Raw genomic sequence first — 21,873 nt, forward strand, 5'->3', positions numbered from 1 at the left:
CCAGTGCTTCTTCATGTGCTAAAACTCTACAGATTCTTGTTACATGAGAACTAGATATGATTATTCTACTTGATGGTCCTTCTTACACGACTTGCATGGTCTAAATGAGTACTGAAAGTAAATCCATTAAAGATTCTTGTGGAAGATTAAGATCACAGAGACACTTATGTAATAAGATAAGTAATAAGATATTGATGTGCTGGCATAACAGTTTTCCAGCAAGTTTAAATAGAAAAATAAAATAAAGAGTCTTCCTTATGATTATTCTAAGAGAATATCATTCACAGGCAGGCATACCATATCATATCTAAAAATAGTAGAATTTTAAAATGAACTCTTTAATTCCAAACAATAGGAAGTTTAGTTCTAATTTTTTTCCCGAATTTACTGAAATATAATAGACAATTAGTTGCTCGTATTTACATTGTACAATTCAATGAAGGTTTTTTTTTTTCAATTTATGGTTAGGATACAATTAATATTTAGTTTCAGTTGTATACTTTGAGTGATTAGAGATCTATCTCATCTCTAAATTGATCACCCCACTAAATCTAGTACCCATCTTCCCCCTACATATTTATTACAAAATGGTTAATTATTTTCCTTATGCTACACTTTATATCTCCATGACTATTTTGTATATATCCATTTGTACTTCTTAATCCCTTTACCATTTTTCACCGTCCCCCAGGCCCCCTCCCATTTAGTGGCCCTCAAAATATTCTCTGAATCTATGAGTTCGTTTCCATTTTTGTTGTTGTTGTTTGTTTTGTTCTTTAGATTCCACATGTACATGAAATGACACGATATTTGTCTTTATCTCACAAACTTCATTCAATACAATACCATCTAGGTCTGTCAAGGCAATATTTTCTTCCATTCCCTTCCTTTTAGTCTGTGTGTGTCTTTTAATCTGAAATGAGCTTCTTATAGTCAACATATGTAGGGATCTTATTTTCCTTTCCATTCAGCCACCTGTCTTTTGGTTGGAGCACTTAATTCTTTTCCATTTGAGGTACTTGTTGAAAGAAATGTAGTAGTCATTACCATTCTTTATTCCTGTTTTCGATATATGTTTTTTTTTTTCTTCTTAAAGAAGTCCCTCCAACATTTCTTGTAGTACTGGCTTGGTGTCGATAAATTCCTTTAGCTTATTTTTGTCTGGGAAGCTCTTTATCTATCCTTCCACTCTAAATGATAGCTTTGCTGGTTAAAGTTTTCTTGGTTGTCAATTTTGGGTTTTCATCACGTTGAGTATTTTGTGCCAAACCCTTCTGTCCTGCATAGTTTCTTTTGAGAAATCAGCTGCTAGTCTTATGGGTGCTCCCTTGTAGGTAACGAACTGCTTTTCTCTTGCTGCTTTTAAGATTCTCTCTTTGTATTTAAACTTTGGCAATTTAATTATGATGTGTCTTTTGTTGGCCTCTTTGGGTTCCTTTTTGGGGAAACTTTCTGAGCTTCCTGGGGTTGTATGTCTATTTCCTTAACTAAGTTAGGGAAGTTTTCCATCATTATTTCTTCAAATAGCTCTTCAACTTCTTGTTCCCCTTCAGGAACCCCATGACACAGATGTTTTTACATTTAATTTTGTCCAATAGGCTCCTTAAATTATTATTATAGTCTTGGTTTCTTTTTTTCTTGCCTTTCTGATTGGGTGTCCTTGGCTTCCCCATCCTCTATATCAGTGTTTTAATCTTCTTCTTCTTCCATTCTGATTCTCTCTAATATACTCTTTATCTCAGATAATGTATTCTTCATTTCTAACTGGTTCTCTTTTAAAATTTCCATTTTCATTTTTCTGGTTTTTTTTTTTTATCTCTTTGTTACAGTTCTCACTGAGTTCATCTACTCTTCCCCTAAGTTCATTGAGCATCTTTATAACAAGTGGCTTGAATTGCTGGACTCCATTTTTCCTTGCTCTATGTTCTCTTCTTTCATATGGTTTCTGCTTCTTTGTCTTCCCATTTTGGCTGCCTTTCTGTGTCTGTTTCTATGTACTAAGCAAAGCTCCTAAGTCTCCCGGTCTTATTAGTGTGGATTTGTATGGTAGATGTCCAGTGGCACAGTCCCAAGAGGGGTTTCCCTGCAAGCCACTTTAACCCCAGCCTGTGTCCCTCCAGGGCCACCTGTTAAAATTGAGCAAGCAATCCACAAATGCTGTGCTTATAGTTGTCTTAAGAAGCCTCGCCAGAAACCGAGGCTAGCTGCCATTACTGTTGGGATTGGCTCAGTAAAGAGCACCAGACTTGCTGAGGACACACCTGGATGTGGCTTGGTTGGAGCCACAAGTTAGGGGAGGCAGAGTTTCAGGCAATTCTCTAGGTGGAGCGACCTCTGTTATCCAGTTTGATGAAGGCTCAGTTATAGCTGTGCTGGGTCCACACACTGGGAGCGGGGAGGGCTCAACAGAGGAACAATGGATACCACCGGCACTTCTGCCCAGGAGAGAGCCTTGCCTCCAGTCCTCACTCTGACAACTCAGTGTCCCTGGAGCAGCCGACCCGATGCTGTTGCTCAGAGTAAGTAGATCCTTTACTGCAAAAGTCTGCTTTTGAACACGGCCCCTTTAAGAGGTATCTGCAGCTGCCGGCTGCTACTGCTGTACCCTCTGTCCACTTTGCCACCTGAGCAGCTTCGCATCTTCGCTCCCTTCTACCTTTTACCATTGTAGGGTGATTTCTTATTTCTCTCCCTAGTTGTAGGGCTTTAGTTCATCCAGATCCCAGGTGACTTTGTTTGCTGTGTGCTCCATGTTTCCATTCGAACTTTGATATGGTTACAGAGGGAGGAACAAAGCCTCTATTATCTATGTCATTTCTAAATTTAAGATTGCAAATTCTTCTCAATTGCTTGGTTTTCTTTTTTTCTTTTTTTTAATTGAGATTATAATACATGTACCATAAAATTTACCCTATGAAAATGAATAATTTAGTGGTTATTAGTATATTGACCAAGTTGTGCAACCTCCACTACTGTCTAATTCCAGAACATTTTCATCACCCCAAAAAGAAACCATGAGCAGTCACTCCCACTTTCCACACCACCAGCCCCTGGCAACCATGAATCTATTTTCTGTTCCTATGTATTTTACCTAATCTGGGTATTTTATATAAATGGCATCCCATAATATGTGGTACTTTGTGACTGGCTTATTTTCACTTAGCATAATATTTTCAGGGTTCATCCATGTTGTAACATCAGTCAGTATTTCATTCCTTTTTATGGCTGAATAATATTTCATTGTGCAGATATACCACATTTTGTGGTAGATTGATTCACCTGTTAATGGATATTCGAGTTGTTTCTACCTTTTGGCTCTTGTGAATAGTGCTGCTTTGAACATTGTTGAACAAGTATCTGTTTGAGTCCTTGATTTCAATTCTTTCAAGTTATATGTACTAATTTAACTAATTAAAGAACCACCAAACTGTTTCCACAATGGCTGCACCATTTTACATCCCCACCAGTTATATATGAGGATTCCACTCTTTCCATATTCTAACATTTGTCATTTCCTGGTTATTCTCATTTTTATTTTTTATAGCCATCTTAGTAGATGTGAAGTGATATCTCATTGTGGTTCTGATTTGCATTTCACTAATGACTCATGATGTTGAGCATCTTATTCATAGACCATTTCTATATCTTCTTTGGGTAAATGTTTATTCAGATCCTTTGTGCATTTTTTAAATTGGGTTTTCTCTTTAATTTTATCTTGCGAGAGTTCTTTAGATATTCTGGATACCAGGACCCTTATCAGATATGTGGTTTGAAAATTTTTTTCCAAATCTGCAGATTGTCTTTTTACTTTTCTGATGGCATTTTTTGATACACAAAAGTTTTTCATTTTGATGAAGTCCAATTTATCTATTTTTTTGTTACTTATCTTTTTGCCTCACTCAAGTTTTCAAAGATTTATCCCTCTGTTTCCTTCTAAAAGTTTTATAGTTTTAACTCTTACATTTTGGCCTTTGGCCTACTTTGAGTTAATTTTTTTCATATGGTGTAAGGTAGGGATCCAAATTCATTCTTTTGCATTTGGATATCCAGTTTCCCCAGCACCATTTAGTTTATAGAGTTGCTTAAATCTTTTATTTCTTGTTGACCTTCTGTCTAGTTTTTCTATCCATTATTGAAAATGGGGTATTCATTTTCCATAGTCTCAAGTTATCACTTTTAAATTGCTTATTTTTACTTTCAATTTGGGCAGTTTTTGCTTCATCTTTTCAAGCTCTGTTGTTAGTTGCATATATATTTATAATTGTAAATTATTGGTGTATTGACCCTTAATCATAAAAAATGACCTTTGTCCGTGCCTATTTTTGGCTTAAAATATATTTTGTCTAATATTAATATAGTCACATTAGCTCTTTTTTAGTTATTGTTTGCATGTTTTATTTTTTTCCATTTTTTACTTTCAACCTCTTTTTTCTTTGAATGTGAAGTGTATCTCATATAGGTAGCTTATAATTAGATGTCTACCTTTAGATTGAATATTTTAATCAATTTATACTTAATGTCATTGCTCATATAAGATTTATGTCTGTCATTTTTCTATTTGTTTTCTATATGTCTTATGTCTCTTTTTTCTATTTCTCCATGACCGCTCTTTTTTAACATTAAGTAGATATCTTCTAGTTTACCATTTAATTCCATCGTCATCTATTTTCTTATATTTTTTAAAGTTATTTTCTTAGTGGTTGCCCCATGGATTACAATTGACATCTTAATTTATAACAGTCTAGTTTAGATCAATATCAATTTAATTTCAGTAACATATAAAACATTTCTATTATATAGCGCTGTTCCCTCTCCCTTCCTTTGTGCTATTATTGTCATACAGTTTTCATCTTTATACATCATAAGCCCATTCATACATATTTGTAATTATTGTTTCATGTAATTGTCCTTTAAAAACAATAGGAGAAATATTTACTACAAAAAATACAATAATAATAATTACCTTTACTGGTGTTTTATTTATTTCTTCCTATGGCTTTGGGTTACTGTCTAGTGTCCTTGTATTACAACCTAAAGGACTCCTTTCAACATTTCTCGTAGAGTATGTCTAATAGTGACAAACTTCCTCAGCTTTTATTTATCTGGGAATATCTTAATTTCTCCTTTATTTTTTTCAAAGACAGTTTTGTAAATATAGAACTCTTGGTTGACAGTTTTTTTCTTTCAATGTTTTGAATATATTATCTCACTGCTTCTGGGCTTTTTGGTTTCTCACGAGAATTCAGCTGTTAATCTTATTCAGTATTATTTGTATATGGTGAGTTGCTTCTCTCACTACTTTTATGATTTTTTCATTGTCTTTGATTTTCAGCACAGAGCTGTGAGAAATAATCAGCTTGATAATTATTTACCATAGAGCTAGAAAGTGAAATTTTACAAAATAATACAGTGAATGAGTATGCTTCTCTAAAAGCAAGGCAATGTTTCTAAGTGTACAGGTTTGGCCTGTATAAAGGTGGTATTGTCTTAATGACAAAAGTGAAGTTGAATCGATGGAAAAACAAATCTTATTTCTGGCTAATATACCTAGAATAAGAAACAGGAGTCAAGCTGGTGTGGGGTGGAGCAGGCACATATTTTAGAAAGGGAAAGGACTTGATTAGTGGTAATAGCGGCCTCTTGCAAAGCCTTGTGGCCCTCTTGGGTTTTATATTACTTATTAAGGCTGTTATATATTTGCCACTAATTAAGGCATCTGCATAAGTGTGAGTACCTAAGTGTGTGAATTTGTTGAGTACTCTGCTCCTGATGTGGGTAGAGCATTTCTAGCAGAAGGTCTCTGCATTGTCAACTCACAGATGGTGATGCTGAAATTTAGTTAAAATGTGTAGAATCACTGTGTGTAACTTCACTGATGATTACACTGTATTTGTTCCTGATTCTGGAATCATGAGAACACAAGATGTTGACCTTCTGAAATGTCAAGGTCATCTTTAAATATAGTTGCTATTTAAAGATGTATAAATTATAACCAGCCCACCAAATTTAATCTTTGGGACAACAACATAGTTGAAGTTTCAATTTACTTGAAAGCCACCATTACTTAGGAATTCACCATTTGTTTTAACAAAACTGATCAATTGTTTAAATGTTTACAAGTAAAGAGAGTAGGAAACTAAAATAAATTATGTTTAATTGAATGCAAATGCAAGGATTTCAGTATGATTAATCTTCTCTAAGATGTTTTCAACTGAAATTACTTGGGAATAGTCAGGAATCGTTGACTGGGAGAAAAGAAAGAAGTACCTGTATTTTGGTAGGTTGATTTATCTACCTCCTCAGGAACAGATGAGATGAGGACTTTGGAAGGTTTCCTTTCACTACTTTTCCACATCTTCTAGAGAGGAACTCCTTGTAGATTCCTTGTAGAACAGTATTGCTACCCATTACCCATGCCAATCTAGAAGTCGGCTGCTACATATTATCCTCTTCTGAATCTGTGATTTGACCAGATTTGTCTAAGGATCCAGGAAGAAGAACCTCATTGCCCTCCTCCTGGACCTAAAGGCATTTGCAGCTTTCAAGTACCTTTGCCTTATTCTTATCTTACCTGCCCTCAACTGATTCCTTATCCCCATGATTAGGCAGAAAACTAGCTCATCTTATCTACTCCTGATGAGGTGGTTGAAAAGCTCTACTAACTATTGTCTGTGTGGACTTGCTGTGCTCACTTGTAAAATGGATAGATGGGACCATATAATCTCTTAGTTCCTCTCTAACCCACCATTTCAACTCTATGACTTAATTCCTTTAGTAATACGTTAAATATAATGCTGAGTACTTCTGAGTGCTCAATACATTTAATATCTCCATCTCTCATACTGGACACCATCCTTAGGAAGTAGTTCTCTGCTTCCCAATCATCTCCTTCCTTGATGCATCTGTTTGGGGCAAACAAGTTGATTTCTTCAAAGATGAAAATTAGCATAGCTGTGTCCAGAAATATGTTGAACAAACAGTATATTCAGAATGTGTGTATATTACCTGGTATATTAAAAAGGGGTTAAACATTGTGGGGAAAGAAGCATGTATTTATTTAATGAAATGTTAATTGCATATGACTAGATGGAATCTCAGAGGATGGTTAAGAAGCCCATGTTAGAATTGGTCAAGGCATTCTTACCTAGTGAGCTCAGTGAAGAGAAGCAAAGGTAGAGCTAGGAATGTGTGTTGGCTGTAGCCTGTTATTAGCTGTCCTTTTTCCTTCCCACATTTTTATTCTCCTGTTCCTGCCACTCTGTCACTACCATCATCATCACATAGTTTTGTGAGATAGGGAAGGAGTCCAGGTAAAACAGCCAGCCAAGCACTTAAATCCCAGGAGCAATGGGCACACCCCATCCACCAAAGAGAGCCAACAGAGAAAATAATTCACCATAATCTTTACTGACATATACTTCGCCAAAATAGCACAGGATCAAGCTCTGCCCAACACTGAGTACAAATAGCTGGCCTTGGTTACGTGATGCTCTTCCCAGACCTTGTGGTTAAATTCCAATAAGCTTCTCAGGAAAAACAAAGGGCCTGTCGGAGGAATGGATTCCTAGGCAGAGGTAATAGGAGAAATGCTTGATGAGGTTTTGAATTTAAGAACAAGAAGCAGTGAGAGAGACCCACATGGGAATGGAAATTGTTGTGTCTGTACTAGATTCCAACTCTGCTTATTTCAGAGAAGTATAATTAATCTAAGATATGCTACCAAATGGCAAGTATATTGATATACTAAATTAGTATTTTATTTAGGGGATGAAAAGTGAGTGTGAAGGATAATTTAGCCAAATGCTAAGCCAAAATGATTTTATAAGCATATATAATCAACCCAGCAAAAAAATTATACTAGAATTTCTGAAACTAGAATTGACTAAACTAAAATTAGAAGAATGATCTCCAATATCAGTAAGATGTAAAATGACTGTGAATTTTATTAAAAGACCATTTGACCAAATACAGAATTCCAAGATAGTGAATATATTCAGTGTTAATAGCCAAGCTTAAGTTGAACTACTATGTTCACTGATTTCCTTTTAAACAATATCCTAAATGGTTACCAAAAGGTATGGCTTTGAATTCCTTTGCTATTGGAAAATACCAGCAGTTCCATTTCACACTCCTTCATCCACTGTTTGATCACTCCATTCAAATCACTGAGGGTACAAAAAGGAAAACTACACCATGATAAGGAAACACTTAATCATTTGATAGCTGTAGTGTGTAACTAAGGTTGTTAATGATCCTCATAAAACTCCAGTGCTCTAGTTGTCTTCTGTGACCAAAATGTTGTAAAACCTACACATGGTAGATTCAAAAAGAGCTAATTGTTCTAGCATCTTTAATTCTGTATTTACCAAACAAAACACTGTTTTTAGGATACATCCTAGTTTTGCATATTTAAAAGAATTACCTGAGTATTTCTTAAGTTAATCTTTATTCAAGGAGTGAGGCTAAAAAGTATACAAGGGTACCATTCTTTTGCTTCTTGTATTTTAACCTTTAAAAATATGTGATTAGTTATGAATATTATAATAATTTTACTCATGTTTCCTGTTTCCTATGGGAGCCCATTTCCTGCTTAGGATTCCATAGCCTAAAACTTGGAAAGGGAAAGGTTTGACACTCTCTCACCTCCAAGGAAATAATAACTAGAAACTCAGAATCTAGTTTTTTCATCAAGTCGCGGCTAATTTATTTGTACCAGATGTATCAAGTCATTTATTTTACTTCAGAATAATACTATTCAGCCTTAATTATCTGAAGCATATTTTAAAATTTATATTTTTCAAATAGTATAGCAAAGAAGGAAAACTGTTTTAATTGAAACTCTATTTATAAATCTTGATCTAGACCTAGTCTTCAAAGGAAGGAAACTAGTGGCATCTCACTAATCCTTGATGAGCCAGAGGCATTCTGGAAGAACAGTGAACCATCGTGCTTCAGTCGTTGAGGTTGACTCTTCATGCCCTATGCTTGATGACATGGCTGCTGTGGTTCATATACAGAGATTATTTTTAGAGACAAGAATTCTTATTTCCCAAAAGTATAACCACAAGATGTCTATTTGGAATGAATCAGTTTATACACTAGGACAATAGTAAATGCTCAGATCTTGTCTGTGTAACCTCAGTTCCCTGAAGAAATGTGTAATATCTTGGTACACTCTTACCCTGGAACCATTGCCCTCTGTCAGTGGCCCTCATCTAACTGAGGCAATTTTTTTGGAAACCGAACGGTGCTGTGGGGCTTCACAGATGTCTTTGAAGTACGTTTCTCTTCCAGAAAAAGTTATATTTTGTCTTTGTGGTTTTTCACAGTGATTTAAAACTGACACAGGGATCAAAAGTCACTAATCTTCAACAATGATGGGAGCCAGGGTCAGATGCCTTCAGAAGGAAATTGGACTTGGTGTCCTGCAAGGATACTATTCTGTGTTTGCATTTTGCTGCCACAGATGACAAATCAGCCTGCTCTGGCAAGCTTCTTGAGGGTAGGCCAGCCTTGACTCTGGCCTTATGACTGGAACTGTACTTCATGAAGCTTTTGATCCTTTAAACTGAAATTTAGTCTAGTAAGGCTAGAGACCCTAAAGGAGGGCATTACAGAGCCCAGAATTAACATACACAGGCTAACTAATCTAGCGAACAGAGTACTAATTGAGAATTGGAAGATGCTCACTAGGGATCCGCAGGACCCTCACTCAGCCATTTGGTGCATGGATTGGCGACATTCCTTTGGATTAGTTGATTTATTTGCTTTAAAAGATCAAATGTCTGCCTTCTTCTTTGACTTTACCCCAACTTTATCAGGGGAGGAGGCTCCCTCAACTAGAGTGGAATATGGAACCTGCCTCTCAGAGTAGCCCTAATAAAGTGAATGTTAGCAGTCCATCACTCAGTCTGTCTGAACATCTGTCTGTCTAGCCTCAGTGTATCCAGGGCTCCCAGGCAGGAATCAGCTATTACCATACCAGAGCAAAAACAATGACATATCAGACCAGGGCTGAAGAGGTAGAGATTGGGAGAAATCCAAAGTCCATGAATAAATTGCTTATTTATTTTGTTAACCCATTGCTTCCTTCAGTTTTTCAGTTACCAAGCATTTCCTGAGCACCTACTATGTGTCAGGCACTGTGGTAATCCTAGGGCCATGTCCTTTCCAGGTTTATACTGAAGTACATAAGCCCTCCTCCCCAGCCTCATTCCCCATCCTAACAACATCACAGTAGTTACCCTTAAACAGTTTTCAGACTAATTATGGGCTTATTGCCTCACTCCTCTCTCAGTTTCCATTTTCTTATTTGTAAAATGAGGCTAATAATACTTGCCGTGCTGCCTCACAGGGGTCCCAGGTACACCAACAAGAGAAGATATATGAAAGTGCTTTTAATTATAAAAATAATGAAATATTGATAGCAATGAGACAATAACTAAGATTTATTGAGGGCCTACAGCATTCCACAGAATGAGCCCTACATAGGCCATAACAGAATGTTAACTGGTACCAAAAATTTAGAATTCATCTCTTTTAGAGATTCAGATTTTATAAATAGTTTTTACTATATAATATTAACATATCGTGTGAGTACTTACTGTGCGCCAGATACTAAGTTCAGTGCTTTACATGGATTACGTCATTTAATCTCCATAGTCGTGCAATGTGGGAGATAAGTATAGGTATTATTATACCCATTTTAATAGATAAGAAACATAAGGCTCAGACAGGTTAAAGAATAACTTGTTGATAGTAACAAGGCTAGTAAGTGATAGAGTCTAGATTTGAATACAACTTTTCTGATTCCAGAGTATGAGCTTTTAAACACCATACTATACTATGCCTCCCTTAGAAAAAAAAAATAAAACTCTATACAGCTAGCTGTGTGTGTGTGTGTGTGTGTGTGTGTGTGTGTGTGTGTGTGTGTGTGTGTGTGTTTGTGTTTTACTTTAAGGTAGTGGGTAGTTTTCTAACACTGCAGAGAATCATTTCTACCACTAGGAGGGAGCCCCACTGAAATAGTTTTAATTTCATCACAAGTTTGTTTCTTTCACATCCTGGTTTGTTTTACTATCCAGACATTTATTTAATTATGAAGACTTATTTTCACAAGTTTCAGTGCTACGTTATCAAACATAAAGTAATAAGCAAGAAGCTGGGAGTGGTAGAGAAGCATGTGCTCTAGATAAGAAGCTGACTAGAAGTAATGCCCAGAAAAGAGTGTATCTGGGAGTGGGTGGCATATGGAAGCACAGCCTCTAGCAAGTCCCTTTGCCGTTCATTACTAAACATCTCTATGTGCATCCTTAATACACAGATCCTTATCTTACTGAGAGCATCCAGGAGGGTTTCTCAGACTCTTCTTTCTGGTGTCTCAGTGTTTGGCCATGGAGTATACTTGCTTTGCCTTACAAGGCATTTGTAATAAGCTCTTCATGTCTGCTACTGTGGCTGCTGCTCCTCTTCTTCCTCACCCTCCCTCTCCCCTTCTTCCTCTTCAAGATCATCATCATTATCCTCAGCAGCACAGTTAACATGTTTGAGAACTTATTACCTTGCCAAGCAATGTGTTAAATACTTTACACACATTATCCCATTTATTTGTTCATTCATCCATTTAATGAACATTTATTGAACATTTACTTTGTACCACACACTGTACTACACAATGATAATCAAAACAGACATTTATCCTTTCTTTTAGTCTAGTGGGGGTGCAACAGGGAATTTATAATTACAAACTATGGAACTTCTCTGAAAGGATACATGAGACTATAAAAGGTGAATGGTGCTATTTAATTCTTCAGCAACCCTGTGAAGATAATGAATAGCACTGTCCTCCATTTTACATGTGAGGAAACTGAAGCTCAGAAAAGTTAAGTGATTTTCCCAAAGCAACACGGCTAGTACGTAGGCAGAGTAGCAATTTGAATCCATAATAGTTAGATTCTGAACCTCACACTCTTAACTGCTATACTTTATTGCCTTTCCAATGTGTAAACTGTATATATAGCCATTAATTCTAGCCCTATACATTTGGGTTCTGGCTTTATCTCAAATGCATGGCGTTGCAATTGTTTCCAATTAGTTGTGGCTGTGGTTTGGTGCATTTGTTCAAAGAAAGTGTGCATGCAAAGCAGAGGTCACGTGCCCTCCGCCTTGTCGATGTGCACAATGTATAAATAATAATGGCATTCCAAAAGCTGGGATTCATTGGAGCCACCACATTTGTTTCCCATTAGCTTATGCTACTCAAATACAAACAGTAAAGCATGTGTTTACATTGCTGTGGACATGGGAAGCTGGGCCCCCAAAGCATTCCTTGCAGGTTGTATAAAGCTGAGTATCCAGATAGTTCAAAATCAGTTTTGTAAGCCCAGCTTAATAGCTTTAAAAGGTAATCTAGATTCCAGATATTTTTTTTTTTAAAATGCCTGGAAAGAGGTACGTTAGTAGCCAAAAGATACAAAACCAACCTATCCTTAAAATATGTACCAAGCCTCATGTTTGCTGCATCTATTTTGTTATTTATCTTCTATTTTAAAAATGCTAAAGAGTTGAAAGTCAAGAAAACTCTTAGCTGTATAAAAGCAGTAATGGAATTTTTCATTCTATTCTAACCAGTTGTCTTAAGCTTTTCAAAACAAACCAGTTATGATGAGATAGGTCGGTTATTTAAGACACAGTAGATTGCAAGTTCATGGCTAGCATCTAAGAAAATGAGATTGAACTGGAAATTATCTCAGATAAAGGCAGTCAAGAAGGCAAAAATGTGAAATGAAGGCCCCATTAGTTTATGTCTTTACCTAAGACAGCAGGTTTTTCTTGGAAAGCTCTGGACTTGGAAGCAAGCTTTGTTTTTAATGAGGTCCCTATCATTTACTCAGTGGTCAAGTCATGTCCCCTCTCTGAGCCTTGGTGGCCTTCCTTGACATGGGAAAGGGGGATTGCAGTCTTCTCTCTGATACAAATTGGTGGGGAGGATTCAAGGATTACATGAGAGAACATATGTTAAACTGTAGCGCCATGTGCAGCAGATAAGGTTCATATCTTTGCAATCAAGTTAATTCCAAGCGGCACGTTATTTATGTCACATAGACAGATCAAGAGTTGCTGCTCTCACTGGTCTAATTTCAGCATATTTGATCCCTCTAAGAACAACCACTTTGTCCTTTGATCTTTGTTCTCCTGTCAACCAAGCAGGAAAAAAGTTTTGGCCAAATCATATTGTCCCATGATGCAGAGCTCTTTTGTTACCTTGGTTATGGTTTTAAGAACATGAAATTGCTATATTCTAGGAAGCCTTTTTTCCCCCTCTTACACTGTGGTTCTGATTGTCTTAAGTATTCCAGGCTTTTTTTGTTTCCTTTTATCATACAACTCTGAGTACTTGTTCCAAAGCTAACTTTAAATATTTCCCTTTCTAATCAAAAGAAGTCAGTCACCTTTACACAAGGGCATTTTCATTAACTACAAAGACTGAAGGTCATAATGTCCATACCTAAGTGAAAAGGATATCGTCAGGTTTCATTTAAAAAAAAAAAAGTTTGAAGAACATGTGTTAGGGATTCTAACACACATGGTTCTAAGGTGACTCTTGTCCAAAGATGGTTTCAGAGAGTTTCTGGGAAGTGGAGTAATACTGCAATAGCCTTTCTTACAGTATGGTGTGTGGTTCACTCATGATAATATGAGGGACAGATCTAGTTAAAAATGCAGATTTGTGTACTCCACCCCAGACCTACTAAATCAAAAGCTCTCTGGGTGGGGGCAGAGAGCTTCAGTTTTTAAGGTGACACTTATGGAAATGGGAAACTCACTCTCATGTTGTATAAAAATGTATATACCCTTTGGCCTAGTGATCCTACTAATGGGAAACTGAGGAAATAATCCAAAATATGGAAAGAGTTATGTGAATGATCCTGATACTCCATCTTTATTTATAGAAGCAAAAAAACCTGGAAGTGACATAAATATTCAATATTCGGAGAATGGTTAAGTAAAATTTCATTAGATCTAAGTGCTTTATCACATGCAAAGCTTTACATTTATCACATTTGTTTATTACAACAATTCTGTGAAGCAGGCTTTTCCTCATTTGGCAGATGAGGACATTGAAGTTTAGTGAAATTAAGCAGCAAAGTTAATAAGTGGGAGAAAAAAGTTAATAAGAAAAACAGGGATTCCAACCTCAGCCAGCCTGATTCTAAAATTCAAGCTCAATCATGTAAAAATATAGGGAGTTAGAGGGAAACCTACCTTTGAAAATACAAATGTTGTTTATTAGAGTTTGGGAGTTGTTTTTTTTTTCCCCTTTGTTTCTCTTTCCTTTCACCTTTTTATATTATATTGACACTTCTATAATTGACATACTAAATTATAAAATAAAAATTGACTGTGTATATAAGCAACCATGATAGTCTCATGTGGCTCAAATGGAATTGCAAGGAGAGGAGTAGCTGTAGAAAAAGCTGGGTTGTGAAAAGCCTTGTGCACTTCCCACTAAGGAGTACCAAACAGTGCATGGCAGAAATGTCAGGTTTATAGAATGGTTGTGGGAATAGTGGAGTGAAATAATCAGACTTATGTTTTAATAAGGTAGTTTACATTGATAATCATTATTCTGAGCCTTAGTTTTTAAGTAAGCTAATAGGTTAGTGTCCTTTGAAAATGTCAAACAGTTAATTGAAAGCATTAGGCACCTAAAGTTACCTGATTTCTGTGTGCAAGGCCCTCATAACTTCCTTTTTATAAAGTGAATGTTCAGTCTGGAAGACATTGTAAAGGGGGGTGGGGGTGGGGCGAGGGTCAGTATTGTGAATTGTAATTAGCTGGTTTGATTTTTGTGCCAAATTCCAGGCTGTACTAAATCCACAGCGCTTGCTGACAATTTCTCATCTATGACAGATTACCCTTCTTTCAATATTCTGAAGTGTCAGACTCTTATTTAAGACTTTTACATTAACAATAGCTTTTTAGGTTTGGATTTGTTTTGTTAACATATGAGGGTTAGGCTCATCAGCAGATGTCTGTGTAAAATGGTTTGAAAGTATACTATAATCCTCTTCAATGCTGAAGTTGTCTCCAAAATGGAGTAATTTAAGAACTAAAGAAGTTATCTCACTGGCAAACAAAGTTTTAAAAGTATTTTTTTAATTGCACCTAAAAAAAAAAAAACACCGAAAATACTGGGGGCGTCGTACACGAGGTTGGAAAAATGGCCTTTCAGAGATTAGCTACAGATCTTAGCCAAGGTCATCCAAAAGGATTTAGCTATTCATTCACAAGTTCTTATATAATTAATCTGTGCTTTGGCTTTATCTTTTTTCATGAGTTTGCAGAAGTAGCTTTAAAAAAATTAAAGACACCATGCCATTTTATTTTGCTTCAGTTCAATAGCACATTTATTGAGTGCCTACTATGTACAAGACACTTCCTTAAATGCTATGAGGTTCAAAGATAAATAAGACATAGCCTCTGGGCAGCTCCAGTCTGGTGGTGGAGAGAACTCACATATACAAATAAATAATATCAGATTGCATACATAAAGCACTATTTTGGAGATACAAATAAAGGAAGCAGTGGTGGAAAAGGAAAAGGGAGAATTATAATGACCATCTGTGGTAGCCAGGAAGGCTTTCCTTTTGTAGTTAAGCCTTGATTGCTGTTACCAGATCGGTGGATGAGATTGATTCTCTGGGCTGACCGGCTTTGGGAATTGGCCACACCCATAGGGTATGAGTTGTTGTGTGGGGGCTTACCACTCTGAAGGGATTCACTCCAGCAGGCTCCACCTTTTGAGACCACCCTTTGTGTATACCACTTATGCTAGTCAGGTGGTGCTGTTGTGGTCTGACACCAGCCTCCAGATGTGTTGGTTCTGGGGCTCCTTAGGAGGGACTCCCAAGTAGGTCAAGGTCATTCACTGCCTTTGATTGCTTGAGAATACCTGGTGGGAGCTAAAAAGTGATCTGCAGATGGTTGCTGCCTATGCTGGATCTGAAGGCAAGTAGGAGAGACAACAATGCAAGCTGAGGCCCAGTAACCCCTGGTACTGAGCCTGGGGTGGCTTAGCAAAAAGATTAGTGCACCTCAAGGCCTGGGGATTCCTGCCATAAGACTCCACAGCTGGAATAGCCTTTGGGTGGTACACGAGTCAGGTGGTGCAGGGGCTCCGGGAGTCACTGGGTCATAGTTGCAGATTTCCCCTGGTCAATGCAGTGTTAGTTTTCATGCCAGTGATGAATCTGTAGCTTCCTGTAGAAGTCTCAGATCTCAGCAAGGCCAACCACTGCCCGCCTCAGGCCCGCAGACACCTGAGATCTGTTCAAGAAATATTGTAGCTCAGGGCAGGGTTTGTGGCCTGCCGCCAAAAGTCTCTCCTGAGATGTACGGCCGTGTGTGGGCCACATGAGCTGAGAGCTGTTGTTTGCTGTGGGTAATTTGTGGGTTGGGTGGTGCGAGGTCTTAGGGAGACACAGGGTGGAGTGAGCCAATCCCGTCAGGCCAATACAATGTCAGAATTGCTGCCATCTCTGAGTCCATGGGCTTCCACAAAAAACACAGATCACAGCGAGGCCAGCTGCTGCTTGCGTCAAGACCATAGATCCCTGCGATCCCCCCAAGAGACACTGCAGCTCATGCTGGAAACAGTGGTCTGCCACCAAATGTTTCCCCTGAAATGTGCAGGCCACATGAGCCAAGGGTCATTGCCTACAACAAATGCACAGCCCCAGGAAGGTGCAGAGTGCATGTAGTGGGTCAGCAATGGGCTCTGTGGGTTGGGCGGGTTGGGATCCAAGGGAGACACAGGGTGGAGTGGCCCTATCCCACCAGGCCAGTGCAGCTTCAGAATTGGCTGTGCTGGGGGAGGGCTCAACACAGGCAAGATGGCACCCATCTGTAGACTGCCCCAAAGCAGGGAGTAACAAAGGAACAATGGTAGCTCCAGCCCTCGCCCCAGCACCACACAACTCAGTCTTTCCTTGTATGTCTCTTGTACCTCCTGAGCTGCTGACCCTCTGCCAGTCCCCAGGATCAGTGTCTGCAAACAAGTGAATCTGTGTGCAGGCCCTTTAAGGGGAACATCTGGGTTTTCAGATTCATTCCATCTCACCCACACGGCTAGAATCTCCACTGATTTTTACAGTCAGATTTTGTGGGAACTCCTCTTCTTGGGACTAGAACCCTGGGCTGGGGAGCCCCTGTGTGTGGCTGGAGCTTCTGGCTCCTTCAGGGTGGCCTCTGCAGCTGCACTCCCTCCTAGTGCTCAACCACCACTTCGCGTCTCCACCTTCCCTACCAGTCTCAATGTGGCTTTTTCTTTATACCTTCAGATGTATGTGCTATGATCAGCTAGAGTTCAGGTGGTTTCCCACATCAATTGTTTTATAATTTGGTTATAATTTTAATGTGGTCCTGGGAGGAGGCGAACCCCACTTTTACCTAGCCTGCCATCTTGACCCTTCTCAATATATTTTTTTTTGATATCATATAATGAAAGTTGTTAACATTTGGAAGATATCCATAGCTCAGTGGAGCAATATTTTCCAGACGACCCATGTGTGATGATACAAAATAGTTAAAAGGCCCATTAAAAGTTCAAAACATAACAATGGATTTTAATGTAAGAGAACATGAAAAGTTTTTTATATGGTTTCATATAACACATTGCTACTAACCTTTTCCACTTTTTGAGCTTTTATGTAGTATCATTGAAAAATATCCACAATTACCTAAAAAGTCCACTAAAATAATTCTCTTTTCTTATGACATGTCTGTGAGAGGCTGAATTTTTTGCAAATGTTTTAATCAAAGCAATGTATAACAACAGATTGAATGGAGAAGCAGATACGGTAATCCAGCTATCATATTAAGCTGGACATGAAAGATTTGAAAAATGTAAAAGAATCCCACCCTTCCAACTGTTTTATGTCAAGGAAAATACATTTGTTTTCGGTTAAAAATGTTAACATCATGGTTTTATTATTGTTATGTTTAAATTAGCTATTAAATATTTTTACATTTTTCAGTTATAATTTCTAAGATGGTAATTGCCGATAGATATAACTTGTACAAACAAAACTTCTCTGAGATTTCTAATAAGCATATAAAGGGTTCCTGATACCAAAAGTTTTGAGAGTCACTGGACTAGTTTATCTTAGTCTCTTTGTTTATATTAACATTTAGATATATAGGAGAAATGATAGAGGACAGAGGAGGGTTAGAGAGGGAATGCATTAGAGCAGCAGGGTGGATATGGTGCTGGAATGGCAGATAATAGATGTGTTGGTTTCTCTGACACTTTTAAAGGTTGTTGGCCAGGAAAGAACTATTTTGGACTTTTCTTACTTCACTTAAAAAAACTACAGGGTCACTTTTCTCCATAGTATGTAGCCTGCTCCAAGTTGATCTTAGTGCAGCAGCTAAACCATAAGTAGAAAACATAAAGGTATACTTTGGAGTGACAATGAACACAGACAGTGGAAACCACAAAAACCAAGATGTGCCTGTGTATGCAGCATTTTTGTTCTAGATACCTCTTCCAGAATCAAAAATCCCAGTTTCGGTATATCCAGCATCTTTCATTGGACATTATTTAAAAATAGGTAGTACAACTGAGATTTAGGAATAAAAATGGGTGGTGGGGCAGAAACTAGAGCAAAAATAGAGAATATTGAAATACAACTTTGGAGAGAAATGGTGAGGGAAAGTAAAATGAAGTCTGAGAACTTCCCACAGAGACCACTTGTGTTAAAGTATCATTTAAAATGTATCTAAAATTCACTGCTATTCTCTTCTTTCGGCGGGAAACATTTGTTGTTTTAATTTAGTAGTTATAGGGGGCTTCCATAGGGATGTTTTCTGATCTCTGTGTCCTCTATACCTATAAATATGCTTTGCCTATATCATGTCTTAAATTTCTCATCAATGAGTTCTCCTACCATGGAGGTTTTTTAGGAACTTAAATCCCATGGTATGGAAAGGTCTGATGCAATACACACTCTGGCTACTTCATGATGTAAGTGTAGTAGAGGAGTAGAGAATCATGTAAAATGCTATGGAAATGTACAGACAGAAGTATTAAACTGTAAAAAATATAAACAGTCCATGCCTATTTAAATTTGAAAATTATTTTTAAAAGCTTCTGTGTAACTCATTCAATATTTTTAATGTCTCCTGTTAGTAACACACTGTTTTAGACCTCCCTGCAAAATATGAAGGCTGCCGCATTCCTAGTTTTTTTTTTTTTTTCCAGCTCCTGAGAACCATGTCTGTGCCCAAAGGTAGAGTTCTGGATAAAAACCTTGATGAGGAAGGGCTTGAAAGTGGAGACTGTGGAGATGATGAAGATGAGTGCATAGGAGGCTCCGGTGATGGAATGATGAAAGTGAAGAATCAGCTCCGCTTTCTTGCAGGTAACTGATTAGTGCCAGCTCAAATCTGAGCTAAAATGCCGATGCTTGGGAATTAAAAACCAATTAAATCTGCTCTCTATAACTTCCTTAAAATCATTACAGCACACAATAAAATCCCTGCAACACACAGTGCCACCAGCTCTTAAAGGAAAGACTATATTCCAGAAAAATAAAATTTTCAGGTAGCCTTTTTTTAAATCTCTGGACCTGGGTAGATTAAGAGGGTAACTTCCTGTTTTCCATTGTCTAAAATGAACTGACATAATCAGTTGGCTGTTTCTCATTGGCAATTTCCTTGGTTCTTTTTGGTTATAAAAAGAAATGCAGTCTTGGGAGTCTAGTGAAAACCAATGATGGGGTAACTTTCTAAGAGACATTAGCTGACCCTGTCTTAGAACATCATACGTGTTTTGTTTTCTTACAAGTAGTCTAACATAGATAGGCAATGACACGCAACTGCAGAGCTACATAAAAAACAACAATAGGGAAAAAAATAGAATTGCTGAGATCAAGAAGGCAAAACAACAGCAATAAAAATCCCCTCATGTTTTATTGATTTTCCCAGTTTATAGAATACTTTCCTATGGATAGGTGTTCTTGTATCCATTTTACAGATAAGAAAACTGGGGCTCAGAGAAGAAATGAGATTTATCTAAATTAAAGAACTAGAAATCTAACCTGGGTCTTGAGATTTCCAGTGCCATGCTCTTCCCTCTTCAGTGCACAGACTTCTCCTTGAAATCCTATTACCCATGGCCTCTGAGACCCTATATGCTCCTATTTCTCCTTCAGCCTTTTTCCTTCACTAGTTCTTCCTAATCCTACCTTGATATCTGGGTATTATCCAGAGATTTCTTCTTAAGACTATCTTTTCTCTCCAGAGAAAATACAGATTTTATCTACTCTGGCTCTTTCAATATTTTTAATGATTTCTTTAAGTCTTTATCATTATTATTATTATTATTATTATTCTGGCAAAAAAAAAAGGCATCTAACATGAAATCTGCTCTCTTATAAAACTTTTAAGTGTACAGCACAGTATCATTAATTATATTCAAATTTACAGCAGATCACTAGAACTTTTTTATTTTGTATAACTGAAACTCTATGCCTATTAAACAACACTTCCCCTTTTCCCCCTCCTTCAACCCCTGGCACTACCATTTTCCTTTCTCCTTCAATGAGTTTGGCTACGCTAGGTACCTCATACAAGTGGAATCATACAGTATTTGTCCTTTTATGCCTGGCTTATTTCACCAAACATAATGTCTTCAAGATTCACCCATGTTCTAGCATGTGATAGGATCTCCTTCTTTTTTAAGGCTGAATAATATTCCACTGTATGTGTGTACCACGATTTTTAAATTCATTTGTCCATCAATGGAGAAGTTGATGAGGATGAAGTTCCAGATCTTGTGGAGAATTTTGATGAGGCTTCCAAGAATGAAGCAAACTGAATCGAGTCAACTTCTGAAGAAAATAAAACTTGAAGAAGTTACTGGGAGCTGCTATTTTATATTATAACTGCTTTTTAATTTTTTTTTTTGTGGATCCCATAAAATCTCCATCTCTAATATTTTTAAGACCAAGCCCCTTGGACACTGCAGCTCTTTTCAGTTTTTGCTTATACACAAATCATTCTTTGCAGCTAATTGAGGTGAAGAAGCCTGGGAATAAAGTTTGAAACAAAGGTTGATAAAACAAACAAACAAACAAACAAAAAACATTCTTTAACTATTATACCACTGTGGGGACAATAAATTCATTACCATTGGTCTTAACTGCTCTACTGAGCTACCATTCCCCATGTCCAGCTGCTTACTAGTCATTTCTACCTGGCTTTCCCACCATTACCCCGACTCAATGTGTCAAAAATCAAACTTATCAACAGACTATCCCAAACCAGCTACTCCCTTAATATCTTTTTTTTTTTTTTAATGCCACTACAATTTTCCTGGTCACTGAGACTTAAAACTGAAGCAATCTTTGACTCTTTCTTCTCCCTTGCCCTTCATATATACTTAGGACCCAAATCCCTGTATATTGTTTGGAATTTTTTCTGCTTCTGTCACTGCTTCCTTTTTATTCACCCCTTCCACCATCCTGCATATGCTATTTCGATTACATGTTCAGTGATCCCACCAGCCTTGGGTTCCTTTTGAAAAGCTTCTCATAGAGAAGAGACTCACCGGCAATCTGCCAGGCTCATGACACACTAGCTACTTGGAACAACATGCTATATACTTTGGTCAGCTCTTACACAGTTTTACCCAAAATCTGGGTAGATGCAATCTGATCTTGGTGATTCATCAAATCCGTTTAGTCAACCAGATTTGGAGCACAGTTCGTTAGCATCATCATCTCATTTAGAACTTCCAAATCCCTTCATCGAAAAGACAATCTGGAAATGAGAAACAAGGTTCAGAGTACGTTCCGACTTTCTTCTATC

At 37.5% G+C, this 21,873-nt stretch overlaps 1 protein-coding gene across 1 annotated transcript in view; it reads left to right on the forward strand.

The window, feature by feature from the left end:
• The window catches only part of GPC3 (glypican 3), a 423,057-nt gene that overhangs the window by 348,999 nt on the left and 52,185 nt on the right, over positions 1 to 21,873 (forward strand). The window contains exon 7 of the mRNA XM_039875284.1: positions 19,265 to 19,424. Coding sequence (XP_039731218.1) covers positions 19,265 to 19,424 — 160 coding nt within the window. The remainder of the gene's footprint in view (positions 1 to 19,264; positions 19,425 to 21,873) is intronic.

The sequence above is a fragment of the Pteropus medius genome, unplaced genomic scaffold (assembly GCF_902729225.1).
Source record: "Pteropus medius unplaced genomic scaffold, Ma_sr-lr_union100, whole genome shotgun sequence".
In the NCBI taxonomy this organism is placed as follows: Eukaryota; Metazoa; Chordata; class Mammalia; order Chiroptera; family Pteropodidae; genus Pteropus; species Pteropus medius.